This window comes from Meriones unguiculatus, chromosome 1 (assembly GCF_030254825.1).
Source record: "Meriones unguiculatus strain TT.TT164.6M chromosome 1, Bangor_MerUng_6.1, whole genome shotgun sequence".
Classification (NCBI taxonomy): Eukaryota; Metazoa; Chordata; class Mammalia; order Rodentia; family Muridae; genus Meriones; species Meriones unguiculatus.
The window spans coordinates 19,414,295-19,432,447 of NC_083349.1; the positions used below are offsets into that span (position 1 = coordinate 19,414,295).

General features: G+C 53.7%; 1 protein-coding gene across 1 annotated transcript; it reads right to left on the bottom strand.

Annotated features, from left to right (window-relative positions):
* Nucleotides 1-1,793: 1,793 nt before the first annotated feature.
* Ctsd (cathepsin D) lies at nt 1,794-13,341 on the bottom strand. The gene is made up of 9 exons (XM_021633448.2): nt 13,171-13,341; nt 10,934-11,093; nt 9,044-9,167; nt 8,264-8,382; nt 6,412-6,635; nt 3,257-3,379; nt 2,893-3,037; nt 2,703-2,801; nt 1,794-2,613 (listed from the first exon to the last, which is right to left on the bottom strand). The coding sequence occupies exons 1-9, from the start codon at nt 13,236-13,238 to the stop codon at nt 2,446-2,448; spliced, it is 1,230 nt and encodes a 409-aa protein (XP_021489123.1). The 5' UTR covers nt 13,239-13,341; the 3' UTR covers nt 1,794-2,445.
* Between the last annotated feature and the right edge of the window lie 4,812 nt (nt 13,342-18,153).

An 18,153-nucleotide genomic window follows, 5' to 3' on the forward strand; every position in this document is an offset into this window, starting at 1 on the left:
AGAAAGCCAGTTCTCCCTCACCCAACTCCACCACTCCTTTGGATCCTAAGGGCCCGACAACCAGACTTGCTGAGGTCTGAACGGAAGAAGGTCCCTCCCCAGCCTTTTTGTGGCTGTGTACCATGCAAGCTACTTCCACCTTCTGCACCCTTGACACTCTCCATGCCACACAACCTAGGTCAGGTGCTGCCTTGGCATATCTGGCCTGTGAGCCTCAAACTTCAGGATGCAGAAGGGTCCTCTGGCCCTCAGAGCAGGGTCTGCTCAAGGTCACTGGCAAGGTGGAGGCTGACTCTTCCCAAGTCAGCTTCAGGGCTCTGGAGTCAGTGTCCCAGCCCTTTCACTTTTAGCTGGTGAGGGAAAGGCTAGCCTTGGGTATAATCCTACCTCACCGATGCCCAGATCAGGGGTTTGAGGGAAGAAACACCCACCATGAGAAAGCTAGGTAGGGTACAGGGTTTTACAGCCAGCCCCTCTACCCCTACCTGCAGAAAGGGTCCAGGGACTGGAGCCTGATAGGGTCATTCAGCTAGAAGAGAATGGACATGAATCCTGAACTAGATTCCAGGGTCCTCCCCAGGGCATCCCTGGGTGGTGGGTGGTAGCTGCACTAGCAGCAGCAGCATGCAGGCCTGGCAGTGAAGCTCAGCCTCAGGCCCGCAGGGGAGGGAGGAGCTGTGTCTCCAGCTTTGGTGCAAAAGCCTTTGATAATACTTGCCTCCAGAAGCTCTGCCAGGCTCTGCGGGACTCCCTGCTCGGATTTCAGACAGAGAACACTGGGCACATGTTTACTGGCCTTCTGGCAACTCTTGGTGAACATTCTGTAGAAGCAGCCTGACAGGGCTCAGCTCTGGAACATAGCCGCCCCCTCCCCTTCCAGGCCCCTCCTACTAAGACAATGACAACCACTGTTTAGCAGGTAAAGGTGCCAACACAACCGCAAGATGACAAAGGTCACCCTGCCCTAGATCCTGCACCTGCTGGTGCGAGGAAGGGGCACTAGGATTCCAGAGCTGATTCCAAAAGGAAGCCCCGCCCTACCAGTAAGGACTCACCGACACCTACTCCCTATTTAAAACTCTGCTGGTTGCCTCCACTCTTCTATTTGAACCTGTTCACTCCCTTTTTTCCTCACCCTCACACTGATGCTTGTAAAGCAACTGCAGCCCATGACCAGGGAGTTAGGACCTCTGAACCCAAACTCCCCAGGCAGGCTCCCGCACTGGCTTGACTCAAAAAGCAAAAAGCCACTTTTAGGGCCCATCACAGAGGCCTAGGCAGGGGGGCTGCCCAGGGTCTCCACCACCAGCAGGTGGCTTTTCTGACCCAGGCTTAAAGGACTGACTGCTGTAAAAGCAATGTATGAAGTCCAAGATTCCCACTGAGGCTCATTCCATTTCCTCTGGGGACAGGCTGCTTCCCTGGCAAAGGACAGCAGGTGCTGGCCTAGCCACCTCTGAAAATGATTCAGTACAAGCCCTATCCCAGAATTCTAGGCCTGCCCTATGCCTCCAGCCAAGGCCACATCCGATTGCTGACTGCTGCCTGAGGTCCAAGAACCTGCCAGTTCTAGCCCAGACTCATCTTGCCCACAAGGCCAGACAGCAAGCCAGAGCCTCAGGAGTCCCCTGTGGGCTGGCCTGGCACTGAAAAGCAAACCTGAGCTCTAGCCCCACCCTGCCCCCAGCCACTGTCCCTGAATCCTCCCTCGGAAGCACTGGGTCTCACCAGTCTTGCTAGCTCCATCCCCATGCCCCAACTCAGAAGCAGTAGAGAGCACACCGACACAGAGAAAGAGGCCCAAAACAACTGTATTTGTATACCAACTTTGGCTCCCAGCCGCCTAGCCCAGAATGAGGGCAGCAGAGGCCAGCTAAAACCAGTCAGCCATCCTGCCTCTGCCCCAGGCTGAGGCATTCCTTCCCAGATAGGTGGGGTCAGGCCCCAGGTAAACCTTCAGGTTCATAGTTTAGCTTCTGTCCTCTTGCTCCTTCCTGCTAGTCTTCAGGTCTCTACCAGGTCAGAGATAGTGTGGCAGTGAAGCTTGGTGCCATCCCCAGGCTGGGTGAGGAGCTTGGGTCAGGGCTGGTTCTGGGAGGGATCACAAGAGCAACTGGCCTGCTCCGGAGTGCCGCCCATGCAGCAAAGGGCAGCAGGGTAAGACAAGCAATCTCAGCAGCTACCAAACCAGTAGAAGCCTTTCACGGCAGCCTTATGTACTGGGTGGGCCTTGGCCTCCTTCAGACAGGCAGAGGGCGGCAATCTGAACCCAGGGATAGGAACCACAGAACAGAACAGCTGGACCAGCTCAAGCCAGGCCTCCCAAGGGCCCAGCAATGCTAGGTGAGTGTGAATGTGTGTGAGTGGGGCAGGTGGAGAGATGGGGCTGGCTGGCTTCCTCTACTGGACTCTGATCCATTTCCCCAATGACGGGCAAGGAGCAACCTAGAGAGTGGCAGCTTTGGCAAAGCCAACCCTGTTGTTGTCTCTGTCAAACACAGTGTAGTAGCAGCCAATGAAGACATCACCCAGGATCCAGAGCGGCCCACTGGGAGGGGGTATGTCCATCCCCATGAAGCCACTCAGGCAGATTGTCTTTCCACCTTGAGACACCTGCAAGGCCAGAATGGTCACATGTCATCACATGCATCAACCTCACCCAAGGTGTCCCGGATTTACTGCCACTGCCCACACCCACTCACCTTGAGTATATACTTGTCTGGGGGCAGATCATAGTTTTTGCCTCCTAGCTTCAGGGTGATGGTAGGCAGACTGGATACCTTCTCACAAGGGATCATATACTAAGAGACACAAGAGAGAACACAGTATTGAAGGTATGGCCTCGGGAACCCTCTCTGACTGCTGGCCAGCCCACACAGGCCTGTGGCTTACCTCGCCCTGGATTAGAGGCACTGCTCCAATGGCCTTCTGTAGCTCCTTCACCTCATCCACAGGCCCCACCACAAGGGACGTCCCCGTGTCCACAATAGCCTCACAGCCTCCCTTGCATAGGGTCAGGCCGCTGCCCACCTCCAACCTACGGGGCAAGAATGTACCAGTCACCTCACCCCGTCACAAATGGGCATCGCTTGCCGAGACTCTGCCCTGGAGACACCCGCCTCTTTTTTCTCCAGACCAAACAACCGGTATAAGACCCTGAATGATCCAGAAAACTCAAGTGGCAGAGTAGGGCCCCAGGCTTCCCACATGCCACCCCTACACAGTACTCCCAGCCCTCTCAACACCCATGACTCACTGGTCCATGTGCACCTGCCAGTAGGCCTTGCGAGTGACATTCACGTAGGACAGCTCCCCCTTGTAGAACTTGGAGTCAATGCCACCGAGCATCAGCTCCCCTCCGGGTTGTCCGCTGGGGTCCCTGGGAGGAAGTAGGTGGTCAGTCCCCCCACTAGTACAGAAGGCTCATCAATGGGCCAGAGATCATAAGGAAGGGGGTTACGTGAGGCAACCAAGGAGGGCTTCCCTGGGGAGCTGTCGAGGACAGCTGGACCTGCTCTGGGTCACTATCGTGCATAGAATGGCCACTGTGCCTAATCTTGAGCTCCTCCACCGTGTAAAGCAATATCCTTAGCTCGAGTTATTCCATTCTGAGTGTAAGCAGCAGGAAGAACGACTCAGTATCTTATTTACACAAGCAAATCCCCACCATCTGTCAGCCCACCGGGAGAAACAAAGCGATAAATGTCGACTGAGACTATCAGATCCTAGCTCAAACACAGTCCAGCCTATCAGTTACACCAGAAGGGACAGCCCCAACCCCTGGGACTACAAGGGCAACCCAAGGCTGAAATGCAGCAGGCCTACTGACCAGCCAGGTCCAGGAATACTGTCATGGCAAAGAACCCTTGGCTCTGTCCCCAGGCTGTGGGCTCAAACAGATCCTTCTGCTTCTAAACTCAGTGGACTTTCAAAGTGACCCTGAAAAGGACCTGCAACTGACATCTCTGCGTTTGTGACTCAGAAGACTTCTGCAGTTCCCTACATTCTTCCCTGTGTCTGTATCAGCTCTCTTCCTCCACATTCTATACAGCCTCTCTGGGCTCTGCAGCCACTGCAGCCCCTTCTTAGCTATTCCGGAACCTGAACATATAGACAGTACTGTGTGAAGGGCAATGTGTGACCTGCTAGTATTTTGTAATTAAGATCTGAATAAAAGTGGCTGGAGAGATGGCTCAGGGGTTAAGAGAGCTTGCTGTTCTTGCAGAGGCCTGAGTGCACTTCCCAAGCACCCAAGTCAGGATGTTCACAAACACCTCTAACTCCAGCCCCTGGAAATCTAACACCCCCTTCTGGCCTCCACTGGCAACCGTACTCATGTGCACATATTCCCACACAGATACATTAAAAACAAAAGACTGGAATAAAAGAACCTGTGATGCCAACAGTTGGCTATCAAGCAAAACTGGGATTACTTGGCAAATTTAAGTAAATGAAACTTATTTAGCATGTCAATTTATAGCTACTCAATAAATTCTAACACTGTGGAAAGACACAAACATGTCCATCTATATTTCTGACGTGATGCATTCATGATGCCCTGCCTAGCCAGGGTTATTCCTAGAGTACAGCCAGCCTAGGGCTCAGGTCCTAAGCAAAATCCCTATTTCCAGATCTGCTGCCCTGTTGAGCATCCTTGGCCTCATAGGTTCAAGAAGACCCAGAGAAGAGGTGAAGGTAGAGTCTGTTACCCCAGGGAGGGTCTTCCAGCCTCGTTCCATATAAACTGCTGGGTACAGCTGGTCCTTCTCTACAAGATGCTAACTGATAGTGTTTAGGCTCAGCCACTGGTAGCCAAGGCCAAGGCTGAGAGTCAGGCTAGTGCTGATGGACAGGGATGCTCTCTGCCTGGCAAAACTCAAGGCAGGCTTCAAAGAGGAAGCCAGGGCTGCAGCCCCGAGAAGCTGAGCTGCCTTAAGCCAGGGCTGTAACACTTGCTATCTAGGAATGCCCTGTCCCCACACACTCAGCTTCTCCTCCCAACCCTTCTCTCAACAACACCCTCCCTTGCCCCCGATACCTCCAGTCTCATGGGATGCCCACAATACCCTCAAAGAGAACACAGGAAGTGTTGTCTCTAACTGCAATGCTGAACGTAAGTATGAGCTTGCCACCTCCAACCTGAGGGGCAGAGGAATATGAGTGTCACACCTGGCCAAGCATCATCCTGGGGCACAACTGCCCAAAGCTGAAGGAAGAAAGCCTTCATTACAGGAGCTGTCATTCTGCCAAGCCTTCATAACCAGGCTCTCTCTACACCTTTCTCCTGGTCTATGGAGTCGTGAGCTCCTTTTCTCACGCCCCAGTCTCTACCCTGCCTGGCTTTGGCTTGTCATCACCTCTGAAATCCCAGATGAAAATGCATCTTGGTGGCATGGTTTGTGGCCCTGCCTCTTCCCTCCTTACTCACGTCCCACCCACATGCTTATCACAGAACCACAGCCCCTCACTCTGCTGGTTTCACACCTGCCTGCTCAGTAGCCACATCTGTGGGTCACCAGCCTGGAACCTGGCTGGTAGAGTAAGCACCCTAGGGCCTAGGCTGTAGCTACCACATCCTTTCCTACTTGCTGAGCCTGTGTGTGTGTGTGTGTGGGGGGGGGCTCTCCTAAGAAAACAGACTACCGCAAAGGAGGATGGGTATCTTGAGATCCTAGAACTAAGCCTTGAGACTTATACAGACAGGTGGGATTTGTGACCACGTTTCCCCAATGCACCATGGGCCTGGGAAAGGACTACACCTTACCCATATGAGTTGAACCCAGCAAGTGATGTGCCCCATATACCCAGCTGTCCACTTTCTCTGAAGTTCCTGAACAAGACTCAGGCCTGCAAGGGGCAAGAAAATGATGGATGCTGGATGCTCCATGAAAGGGTGTGTGTGTGTGTGTGTGTGTGTGTGTGTGTGTGTGTGTGTGTGTGTTTGTACACGTGTCTTGTACTGTGGAGAGGATCTCTCCTAACAGGAAGGTCTCCCACCCCCCAAGGCCACTCTCCATTCTCAATGTATAACCCAGGGCTCTCAGTCCTCCCCGAGTGACTTCAGATTCTGCCTTAGAGAAGGTCCCAGGAGCCTGTCCTGAACTGTGTCAAAGATCAGGGCTCATATTCATGTCTCTCTGAGCAACCAGCAGCTCAAGCATGGGCCACATCTGCCCTTACTGGTCCCAGGACAGGTCCCAAGAGCTAAGACTCTGACCCAGACAACCAGCATGTCCTGGCTAATGGCACATGACCTTCTCTCCCAGGCAACTAACAGTAACTCCTGCCTGCCAGACACCCTCAGGTCTAATGCTTTGGCCAAGGCTGCAGCAAAGACTCTTAAGAACCAGCTACTTCCTTCCCCCTGGAGCTGAGCCCAAAGGAGAGCAAGTCATGCCTCTCCTGCTGCACCTGTTCAGGTAGAAGGAGAAGATGTTCTTTTCCACCAGCTTCTGTTGCATCAGGTTGTCAAAGACTGGAAGCACATTGTTGACAGAAATACGAGGGTAGGCCATGCCCAAGATGCCATCAAACTTGGCTGCGATGAACGTGATTCCAGGCTGCTTGGTGGCTTCCCCAAAGATCTGTTTCTCCACCTTGATACCAAGGCTCGTCTTCTCGGTCTTACATGGCACCTGCAGGACAGAACACAGAAGTCATAGCTGATATTCCCTCTCAGGAGGGCCAAAATAGCAGAGTGTGAACAGAAGGGCTTGATATAGCCACAGAGCTGAAGACAAGGACATGATGTCAAAGTTCCTCTCTGAGGGACTTATGGGGACTTTGTGTTAACCAGTGATGAGAAGCAGGGGCAGAGCACAGAGAAAGATACTACAGCCTCAGCTCCAGCCCACCTACACCCCTATCTACACCCACCAGGGACAGTTCTTGCCCTTGGACTTGGGGACAAGCCAGCAGCCTGAGCAGCTGGTTAACCCACAACTGTCACCTTGGAGCCACACTCCCTCTGCTCACCATCAGCCCGCCCCACCACACTAAGGTTGCACAACCAGAGCGGGAAGTGGAAAGAGTTGCGGCTGAGGACATGTCAGAAGGATGTAATGCATGTGGTTAACGTCCTGTGCACTGAGGGGCCCCTGAGAAGCATTACAGGGGAGCCTCTACAAGACAGGGGAAGGACAGGGCTCTGATCTCACAGGTACAGGGTATCACTCCCCAGACAAAGGCCAGGTGAGCAGGATGCTAGCTCTACCCCCAACCCCAACCAATTGGGCCCAGCTGATGAATTTGCAGCTTCCTGCCCCATCCTGGCAGGCTTGACCTCTGGGGGTGCTAACTCAGGAGTGGTGAATGGCTTCTCCTTGGGGATGAAGGCTCAGACTACAAGATCTTCCTACAGAAAAAGAGCCCAGCCCAGGCACACTCTCCTGGCTCCTTCACAGCAATTATTCCAGCACAGACAGAGTTTTCCAGCCCATCTCAGCCTCAACAACGTTCAGGGACCCTTTCTATCCTCCAGGCCTGGCCCCTTCGCCAAGACCTTCCTCAAGGCCTTAAGATACCGTGCTGGCAGCCAGGTGGTGGTGATGCACACCGTTAGTCCTAGCACTTGAGCAGCAGAGGCACATGGATTCCTGTGAATTTGAGGCCAGCCTGGTCTACAGAGCCAGTTCCAGAGCCAGTGCTACACAGAGAAACCCTGCCTGGAAAAACCAAAAAAGAAAAAAAGGAAAAAAAAAAAAAAAAAAAAAAAAGACAGTCTGCTGGCACCTCAAATCGAAGGCATGCAGCACAGTCCTCCCCAGCCAGTGTCCCTAACACTAGCAGACCAGTGGCAGATCTGCCCACAGTTCGCTGGCCAGGCCAGGCCAGGCCAGGCTGTGTCGGCAGCCACTCAAGGTGGTAGTCCCCACTACCCAACACTCCAGGCCCCAGCTCTGCCTCTCCCACTCACTCTGCCAACCCTAGGAATTCCTGGCTGCCCCTCCAGTTTGCATACAATAAGGCTGCCCTCTCCCAAGTCCTTCCCATCGGCTTCCTTACCACCATCGGCTTCCTTACCACCAGGCATGCTGGGATCTCCTGCTCCGGGGCCTTTGTTCAAACGGCATCCTAGTCTAGCCAGTCTGCCTCTGCTCCCTATCCCCCAGCACTGCCACGGCCACCCAAATTCAGCATCCATCTCAGACAGCTGGAGTTGGGCTAGGAACACCACGCCCTCTCTCCTCAGCTGTGGGCGCTCACAAGATGAACCCATTGTCATGACTGCCTCTGAGCTCCAGGACAGGCCCCAGGAACTCACCGACACGGTGTCCTGGCTCAGGTACCCCGAGAGACTGCCTGAGCCGTAGTGGATGTCGAAGGCTGTGCCGTTCTTCACGTAGGTGCTGGACTTGCCGCTGTTGTACTTGTGGTGAATCCCTGCAGGAGAGCAGGACTGTTAGTCTGTCTGCCCACCACCAGTCTCTGCCCCCTCCGGGGGTGCTGCAGGGCCAGCTGCCCAGGCTATATCTCCAACTTTGCCTTTGGCCATGACCCATGCCCACATAACGAGGAAAGCCTGGACCATGGGCTGTATACCCAAAGCCTTGGTCTTGGCCTTACAGGGGGCCCAGCCCTCAGCTTGCTCCATCCTTGACCAGCAACATTCCCCAGCCTCAATGACAAGGCTGTAGCTGACAAGACCTGGTAAGTGGGTACCTCAGGGCACAGTGGAAGAGCGGGGCCTGTTGGGTGTGCTGGACAGGTGGGAGAACACTGTCCGGGAGGTGGTCTGGGTCTGAGCACCTGCAAATCTCAAACCCGACCTGCTTCCCACAGCCTCCTCAACTACATCCCAGAAATGCTGGACTTTAAAGACATGGGGCTCGAACCCCACTCTCTAGAGAGAGGGAAGTCAATACCAGCTGCTCAGGGACCCCCACGATAGGGCTTCTGTCACCCTGACTGTTCCAGAGGCCACTGAGCATGGCTGACGGCAAAGCCAGATCACCCCAGAGCCAGACATGTTAAACAGTGCTTTTAGTCTCTCCTCTAGATCCCTGGCATGGGTGATAGAAGAGAGGACATCAGGGAGACTCACAGCAGGCTAAGTCCAGCAGCTTGCAATGAATCGAGGGGACCCACAGGTTAGAGGAGCCGGTATCAAAGACGACTGTGAAACACTGTGGAGGGGTCCCAATGCCGATGTCACCGAAGTACTGGGCCTAGGAGAGGGATGATGTCCATCAAGATTTGAGAGGAAGTACCTGAGAGGGCTTCTGGCTTTCAGAACTGCACCAGCAGAAGGTCAGGCCTGGCCCTCTACAAATTCAAGCACAGATAAAGCTAGCCAGGAAGGCCCCTCTGCTGTTTGAGAGTGTCACACCTGACTCTGAAGATCTTAACTCCTGCCTGTACCTGCTCCACAGGCCTTAGTCTGGAGACCATCCTGTGGAACAAATGAGAGAGAGAGGCAATGGCACTTGCCCCAACTTGGTCACTGCTGCACAGCAGAGAAGCCTGGCCTTGGTTGCCCATTTATTCACACAGACAGCTGGGACCACCAACTCCAGTGGCTAGGCAGGCACAGGGGTTTCCAAACTGGAAGCCCAGTTGTTAACTAGTGGCTGTGAGTCACCCATACTCTGGTCTGCCCAGAAAGGAGCCTGTGCCACTGGTGGATACAAGACCCAGGGTCCAATCCCACTTACTCTGGAGAGCATCAGAAAACCCAAGAGAAGTAACTGGGGAGAGGAAAGGGCATTATGACTCAGCAAACTGTACTGTGCATGCTTGTGTGCACGTGCATGCATGTAGGAACTAACCAGCTGGCCCCAGATAGGCAGACTTTTCACCTTCCTCAGCCAGTCACAAGCCTGGGTCTCATGCTTCCTGTCACTGCCATAGCTTGGGTCAGACAAGACATAAGGGACTGCCAATTTAGCCCAGGGCTGCACAGTCATCCTGGGTTTATAAGACTTGGGGGGAAGGGACCTAACAGATGTCAGGCTCCAGCCCAGAACCTTCCACAGAGCTGGGACCAGGTCATTATGTGGCTTCGAGAATGTTCTTCCTCAGGGACTGTTTCCCCTTCAAGGACAGTGGGCCGCTGAGTAGACCTCTAATCCCAACCACTCAGAAGGCAGAGATCAGGAGGACTGCAAGTTCAAAGCCAGCTAGGGCGATTATCTCAAAATAAAAAGTAAAAAAAAAAAAAAAAAAAAGGAGGGGGGATGGGTACAAAGCACAGTGGTAGAGCAAGTACCTAAAATACACAAGGCACTAATCAGTTCAATCTCCAGAAAAGGAGGGGAGGCAGTGGTGCTAAAAAAGCAAGGAGGATGGCTGGCTGATCTTGGGTAAGATGGCAAGGTAGTGGTGGGCAGGGGATCATCCTAGGCCTCTCCTAGAAAATGTACACAGAGTTATGCCCACATAGGTACAGTTACTGCTCCCCCAGGCTCCCACAACTCAGCCCTGGGGCAAGCTCCGACCAGACTTTGAGTTTGATTCCAGGCCTCTCTACACACCATGGGACAGTCCTAAGGATGAGAATCATCACCAGCAGCAGATGAACTGAGAAGTCTGCGTCCAACACTTAACGTGGCGTTGGGGAGGGTGTGACCGGGGATGGAGCTCAACGACCAAGAACTTGCCCATTCTACAAGAGATCCTAGGCTCAGTCCTAGTACCACAAATAAAACAAAGGAAGAACCTCAAGACCCAGGAAGAGCCTTCTGCATGGACCAAGCAAGGACCCCCAATCCAACACCTACAACCGTTAGCCTGAGCAGGCCCATCAAGGCACGAGGAACAAGGATTCTAGGATGGCAGGAATGAGAAGCTACCAAGAAGGGAATGCGGTGGCTGAACCTGGAAGCCCACCCCCACTGAAAAGGCACCCCAGGAAAAACTGGCTACTGATCCCAGGGAGCTAGCTCCTCTCACATTCACCTCTCAAACGAAGCCCCCAAAGCACAATCCCACTCACATCCAGGTAGTTTTTTAGTATCTCCGACACTGGCCCCTTGGTCTCAGTAGACGGCTGCATGGAGTACTTGGTTATGGGACCCTTCAGGATTAGGTCTTCCACAGAGCCGCCCATCTCCGTCATGGTCCGACGGATGGACGTGAACTTGTGCAGGGGGATTCTGTCAGGATGGGATACAGTTATGTTAGCGCACAGCTTTGCCTACTGTTCTCCCACCCCACCTCCTACCCCAGGACATTCCAGGCCAGGCCAGGGGAGCCCTCTCAGTACAGAATGAGTGCCAGCCAGCATGTACCTCAGCGCCTCTGGCAAAGTATGTCCCTGTAGATGAACCCATGTATCTCAAACTGGCCATGACATAAAAAATTCCCGCCTCCAAAGCCACAGGCCTATCACTACCACAGGCTCCTCAGTTCAGTCACAGAGGGCTCCAGCCTGCCTTGTTCCTCATGGCCAAGTATGGGTTAGTGTGCCCACCCTTTTCCCTCCCCAACCACACTCCAATCAGGCGGCTCACAGTCATTCCAGAGGCAAAGCAAACAGCACACAGACTGGTTCCCAGCTCTCTCTGTCAGCCTGCTCCAGTCTTTTCCGGGTTACCAGGTTACCAGCTAGTGGGTTCTGTTTAGGGTGTGGCCAGGCAATTGTTCCCAGTGCCCTGGGGAACCCAGGAGGAGGAGGAGGAGGAGGAGGCACAGGTGCATCTAAAGCAAGGTGCATCCAAACAAGGGACTCCGGGGCTCTGAACCTCCACTGAACCTGGCTCTTAGATACATCGGTTCCCACCTGGACTCTACGAAGAGGTGGTCCCCTCCCCACAAAGCTTGCAGTGATAGCATGATCCTGACCTCCCTGGAGGTTCTTCCCCTAGTCATCTAGGAGCCTTCAACACCAACTCCCCAGGCTCTCCCTAGCCAGCCCTGACACCCTTCACAAGACCCAGCACTTTCACCCAGGAACACCTACTACCACAGACTCAAGGCCCACACGTGCTTCTTGCAGCCCTCATGCAGGACACTAAACAGGGATTCTACCATTAGTTAGCAGAGGGGAGGAGTTTCTGCCCAGTCCTCCAGGTCACCTCTCCACTCCCCAGGAAAGCTGGCCTGAGTCTGTAATCACTTGATGAAACTTCTGTGCCCAGGGATTTGTCTCCAAGGTCACAGCCGACCTTTCCCATATGACCTTTCTGTGTGCGCTCCGGAAAGATAGGATTCTTGCCTAAGAGTGGTGGACTGAAGAGCCAGGCTTCTGGCTTTGGGGGGTGGGGAGGGGGAGTGCACACCCTGCAAAGGTCAGGAAACATGCCAACAGCTCAAGGTATCAAGGATCTTAAGAGAGTGGCTTTGGTTCTGGTGCCTAGTCCCAGGGACCATAGAGTTTCCTTCACCACTGCAACACCACCTCTCCTCAGAGAAGGGAAGCCTCAGGGTAGGGCGGGCAAGACCAGGGCAGGCTCAAGCCTAGGCCACTCCCTACAATGGCTCCACTGAGGCTAGCCACCCCCGGCTTGCAGCCTACAGGCTGTACTCCTTCCCACCCAGGCCTGGTGCCCGGCCGGCAGAGCCAGCTCTGCTCCAGCACCCTAATGGCTTCATCCACCGGCCACAAATAGAACACCAGCACAGAGTGGGAAGAGGCACAGGCCACCACAAAGGCCCCATCTAGCACAAAGGCTGAGTCTACAGGCCTGAGAAGGGCCCGGTCCCCAGTAAGGTAGACATCAGCCCCAAGGTTGATTCTGAATTGGGTCACTCCATACCGCCTATCTCTGGGGCTTGTGCGACTCAGGAGGGAGAATGGAGCAATTCAACACCCACAGAGGAAACATCTTTTGAGTAAACTTCTGAGACTGCACCAATAAACAGCTGTCAAACAGGGTCCCTTAAAAGGAAAGGCCTGGCCAGGTTCTGAGGGACACAGACCTAGTGGGTCTTCCGACTTCCACAGCTGAAATGGTAGCCAACAACATTCCACCCATGGAGTAGCAATGCTCCTCAGAAGACCCCCTCTCTGGGGAGGCTGAAGTCAGCCTCACCTGTAGCCACTCTACCCTCCCGTCCGAACACAGGAATGGAGAGGGACCCAGAAGACTCCTACGTTTTGAGTTTCTCGTCCCATAGTCCGCAAGACCCTGAGGAAGGCCGCACTGAGTGCAGGTGCATTCCAGTACCCGCCGGAGTATGCGGGACTCCCAGAGACGCACCCGCATCACCGGACCCAGACCGGGTCCTCACCTGATAACCGCGGAGGTGGATGCGGCCAGGAGGCCGAGGGCGAGCAGCAAGATGCCGGGGGTCTGCATGGTTGCGGCGGCCCGGCGGGAGCGAAGCTTAATGTCAGAGGTCGCGCGCTTATAGCCTGGATGACGCCGCAGTCCCAAGCAGTCAGCTGACCGGCTTGTTTGCACCCCAATGGGTCACGTGGGAAGCGGGAGCTGGGCGGGGCGACCCGGGACCGCCTCCAACACTGCCCAGGCGCAGGCGTGCGTTGCTCCAGGCTTGCGCACGGCGCTCGGGAACGCGCCCGGCTGACTTTCCCCGGATCAGAGAATGCCTGGATGTGGATGCGGGTCACGTGGGGAAGGAAGAGCGCTGAGTTCCAGGCCTTGAAGCATCCGCTGGGGCGAACCTCGCCTTTAGCGCCAACAGAACTGGGGTTCCCACTACCAGGGTGTGATCGCTGTCTGGGCCTTGACCCTCTCCTGAGTCCTGAGTACCAGCTTAATCCCTAAGACTTTCCCCTCTCAGCTCTGTTCCTCCTTGAGAGTTTCCCAGGAGCCGCTCTGGACCCTTGGACCCGTATACTCCATCCTCTTCAAAGGTCTACTGCCTACTCACCTCCCCAAAGCGATGCCCTTTTTTTCTCAGGCTGGAACACCTAGCATGCAGATCCGTACTGTAGCAGTGTTTATTGCAGGCCTGGTCCAGGGACCATGCATCTAACGATATAAGGAACCAGGGTCTCTGTGAGCTTGCAGAGAAGGTGGGGGAAAGAGGTGCACAATGAGAAGAGGACAGAGTTGCGATTACCCCGAGTCTTTACTAGTTCGCTTCCTAATGTCCTGCTTAGTGTCAGCAACTGAATTAGGTGCTGTTGGAGAGAGGCAGGGTCCATCTCTACATCATGGGGCACTCACAACCTGTAGAGGGATTTAAGGGGAATATGCTCTCTGAGAGGTAATGTCCAAACAAGGACAGGAACAATTCCAACCCTTGCAAGGATCCGATCCAGGAAGCTCTTTTGTGCGTTCTCGGTCTTGAACTGAGGAGGTAGACACCTCTAGGTCCACTCTACAGGTGAACACATGCGCTGCCCTAGTTCCAAGGTTTGGAACTGCAATTCTCACCTGTTGCATCACCAAGTTGGACACTTGACCTCTTCCAAGGCCCTTCGCTCAGGACTAGTGTCATGGCCACAAGTGGGTAACCACAGCCTGGGCATTGCCTCCAGTTAGCACCACACAATTACGTAACCTCCGATGGGAGAGCTAGAGTTGCCCTGGCCTGGCCTTGGAGTTGTCATTCGCTTCCTAGGGCTGCTAGCTGGAGATTACTACTGGACCATGGGTGGGCAAGGTAAAATTGGTCCTCTGGGACACAATGCTGGATCTTCCAGCCCCGTCACAAATAACGCTTGCAGGGAACTTAGGTACCAATACAGACATCTATGAGATGACCCAGCTACTGAAGGGAATGGACAGTGTGTGTCAGCATGACTAGATGCAGGACATAGAATCCAGCTGTGCATGTGTGTGGCTGGTGCAAGCCACAGGGTAAAAGGTTGACAGGGACCACCCAGAGACACCCATAGTTCATTCTCTGCAAGAAACACTAGCTGTCTCTGTCCCTGGGTTTCCCCATACCTGGTACATGGTAGGAGTCCTACAGTCTGTGTGGGTGCGTACCTAGATGCACACAGTCCTACAGTTGCTATCCCATAGGCCCTGGGAGGCTCAGAGGTGGAGGGTGAGGTGTGTGTCTTCTCATCTTTTCTCAACTGACAGAGCTCAGGGATGAGCCTGAGTTCTCCCACCATCCTGGAGTACACCCTCCCCCTCTGCCTGTCCCAGGCCCCCGGGCCCTGTGCACCTGCTAGACCGACTGAAGCCCTGTTTGCACCAGGCTTGCCTTCGGTACTCTCAAGGCAGGAAAGGGGTCAATGTGTTCAGGCTCTGCTGTTGTGTTGTCAGTCATCCATCTTTGGTCCTGGGATGCATTTAGCGGGGCCCGCTTTTCAGCTCTTGCCACCTGTGCTAAACGTTGACTCTGGTGGATTTAGAGGGACCCTTTGATTTACAACAGATCGGAGAGGTTCCTTGGGGTTCCCAGTGCTCGAGGCCAGAGCAGCTGAACTGAGTAAGGACGTAGGCCTTATCTGGTGCATTGCCTGAGGGGAATGAGGGAGAACCCAGCCTGGATATCTAGGCTGTGCTCCTACAGCACATGGAGTTGCCTCCAGAAAGAAGATCAGACCTGGGTCCTCCCTAATGGCTAGTCCCTCAGATTGGAGATCTCCCTACTCCAAGACTCTCCTGTCCATTTGACGAGTTCAGTAATGAGAGAAGGACAGGAGCAGGCTTGTCCAGCACCCTTAGCACCCTCTATGTAGCACTTCCTCCTCATGGAGACATTCTTTGCTTAGAGACCATCCCCAGCCTTGGCCCTGAGGTGAGATAGCCCAGGCCCAGGTTATTGGAAGCCATCCTGCTGTACTTCCACTTTAGAGTCTCCCAGGGGCCACACAATGCCTCATGGGCCAGGCTCCTCTTGCCTTCCCAGTATTGATGCATTCATTTTGGGTTCCCATGACTACTAAATACCAACTTCATGGCAGGTTCTTCTCTGGGTGTCAAACAGGAACAATGCAGAAAGTCCTGCTTTCCTGAAGTCTATACTTCAGGTGAGGTCAGACAAAACAGGAACCAGGCAGTTCATGCAGACCTCAAAAACTGGTGCAAAATGGGATGCAGGAAGTCATGGGGGGGGGGGATGCTATCACAGAGGCCTCATGTGAGCGTCTCTAAGAAGGTGGACAAGAGCCAGGGACACTGGACAATTAAGATGCCAGAAGGCAGCTCAAGTCTTGGCCTATTGGGGGGAGGAGGGGAGACAGGCAGAGGAGTGGACAGGGAGATGGAGTGCTCAGGAGAGGGAGGAGGGCACCTGGAAGATGCAGCGGTTGTCCAGGGGAAAGGAAGCAGTGAGGCCTGGCCTGTGAGGCGGGGAGAGGAAGGCATCCTCTGCTTTGCAGGAGGGTTTCTTTGTTGGCTCCGCAAGGCAGTATTGAAGTGGAGCTCAGCAGTGACATTGCAGGGGGCGATCTGAAACAGCTGGATTCGTGGTATCTGATGGGGCAAGAGGTGCCCCGTGGGAGGAAGGGGCCTAAGCAGGAAGACGGAGGCTCAGCTTTGCATGGTCAAGTCCAGTGTGTGCCTGCACGGTATGCCTAAAGTCCTGTTGGAGTTGTGAATCCAGGAGACAGGGCCACCTGCCATAGAAGTAGCACATCATCCTCAGTCAGGGTTTTTCCCCCCAACAAGATTGGGTGAAACAAAGGGCCAGGTGTGCAAAGCCTATGCACACAAACAGGCTAGAGATTGAGCCCCGAGGCTTCCCAACATTATGGGGACAACATGAGGGGGACGCAACAAAGGAAACCAAACAGTGGCCATCTGGAGACAGACCAAGAGAGAGGAGTGCCTGGGAGCCCTGAAGAAAGTGTCTTATGAGAGGCGTGGCCATGAGGCTAGGCACCTCGGTTTATGCAGGGGGTGGAAGGCAGGAGCCACCTTAAGACACTGGCTTTAGCAATCTGGCCTGGACAGCAGTCATTTCAGTGAAGAGGGGGTGCGTACTGTGTTCAGTAATCAAGACAGGATGATGTTGACAGAGGAGTGGGTGGAAGCGAAGGAAGAGTGTCACCTTTATCTGTCCAGGTGATAGGAAGGGCAGTGGAGAAAAGGTAATCTTGAATAAACTGTTAATGATCCTGCTCTCACATCAGAACAACCAACAAATCCCAGAGACACTGGGGACTTAGTGGGAAAGAAACACAAAGACGGCTTTCTTCGTGGCTTGGGAATCGGTAGATTTGTTTAAACAGCAAGGTGTAGGAAGAGGACTGCTGTGAGTTCCAGGTTAGTCTGAGCTATAGTGTGAGACACTTTCTTTAAACAAACAAACAAACAAATAAAAAACAACAAACATAAATGGCCAAAATGGTCTGAACAATCACATGACCAAAGATAGAATCTCAAAGGGAATTATTCAAAACAGATGCCTGGCACCTGCCGTCACCAGGGAATTACAGATTGAAACAACAATGAGACACCGCTGCACACCTACTAGGTAGCCCAAATCCTAAAGGGTGACGACATTGGTTTAGGGCAGGGCGGGGAGGTAGTGGGCAGTCCCACTCATTGTGGTGAGGGTGCAGAAGGCTGTAGCTGCTTTGGAAAGCAGTGTGGTATTCTCTTTCAAAACCAAAGCTTCCCTTATCATACAATTCAGCAATTGTTCTCCTGGGTAGTTACTCAGAAAAAAAAAAGTTCAAGATTAACGTGAGGCATGAAAGCTGTGACTGTGAGGAGGCAGAAGAGGAGTTGTGAAGAGGAGTTGGAGACCAGCCTTGGCCACTAGACCCTGTCTCAAGAAACAGAACAGAAGTAAGACTTAAGTTTGTGCAAAAATTCACGCATGCTGCAAGCTGGGGACTTTATTCACCACCGCCCCAACCTGAGGGAACCCAGATGTCTTTCAGGGAGCTGTTTGATAAAAGTGTGTGGTATATGTCTGCAAAGTAGGATAGGACTTGACAAGAATCAAGCTGTGGAGTCATGACGTAAGGACCCAGCGATGCACACCACTCACTGCAAAGGCAAAAGAGGTAATTAGTGAGCCAGGAGAAGAGTGAGAGGGAGGCAAACACATATCCAAGCTCTTTTGTGGCAGTGACACTGCTAACATTGGGGATGGAAGTGCGACATGCCTTTGGGCTTCTGGAGCTTGAGTTCTTAGATACAGGTAAATAGGAGTAGAGGAGGGCTCCTGTGCTGTCTGAGCCGCTGTCGTCGGTGGTTCCTCTCTGTCAGCTCCCAGGCCCCATTTTCTCATTTCCCCAACTCCATCAGGCTGGAAATGTCTGTGAAGGCCTCTGGTTGGAGGGTCCCTGGACTTACAGGCCTGCCGGAGTTTGCCTCTGCTTCTGTCTCATGTCAT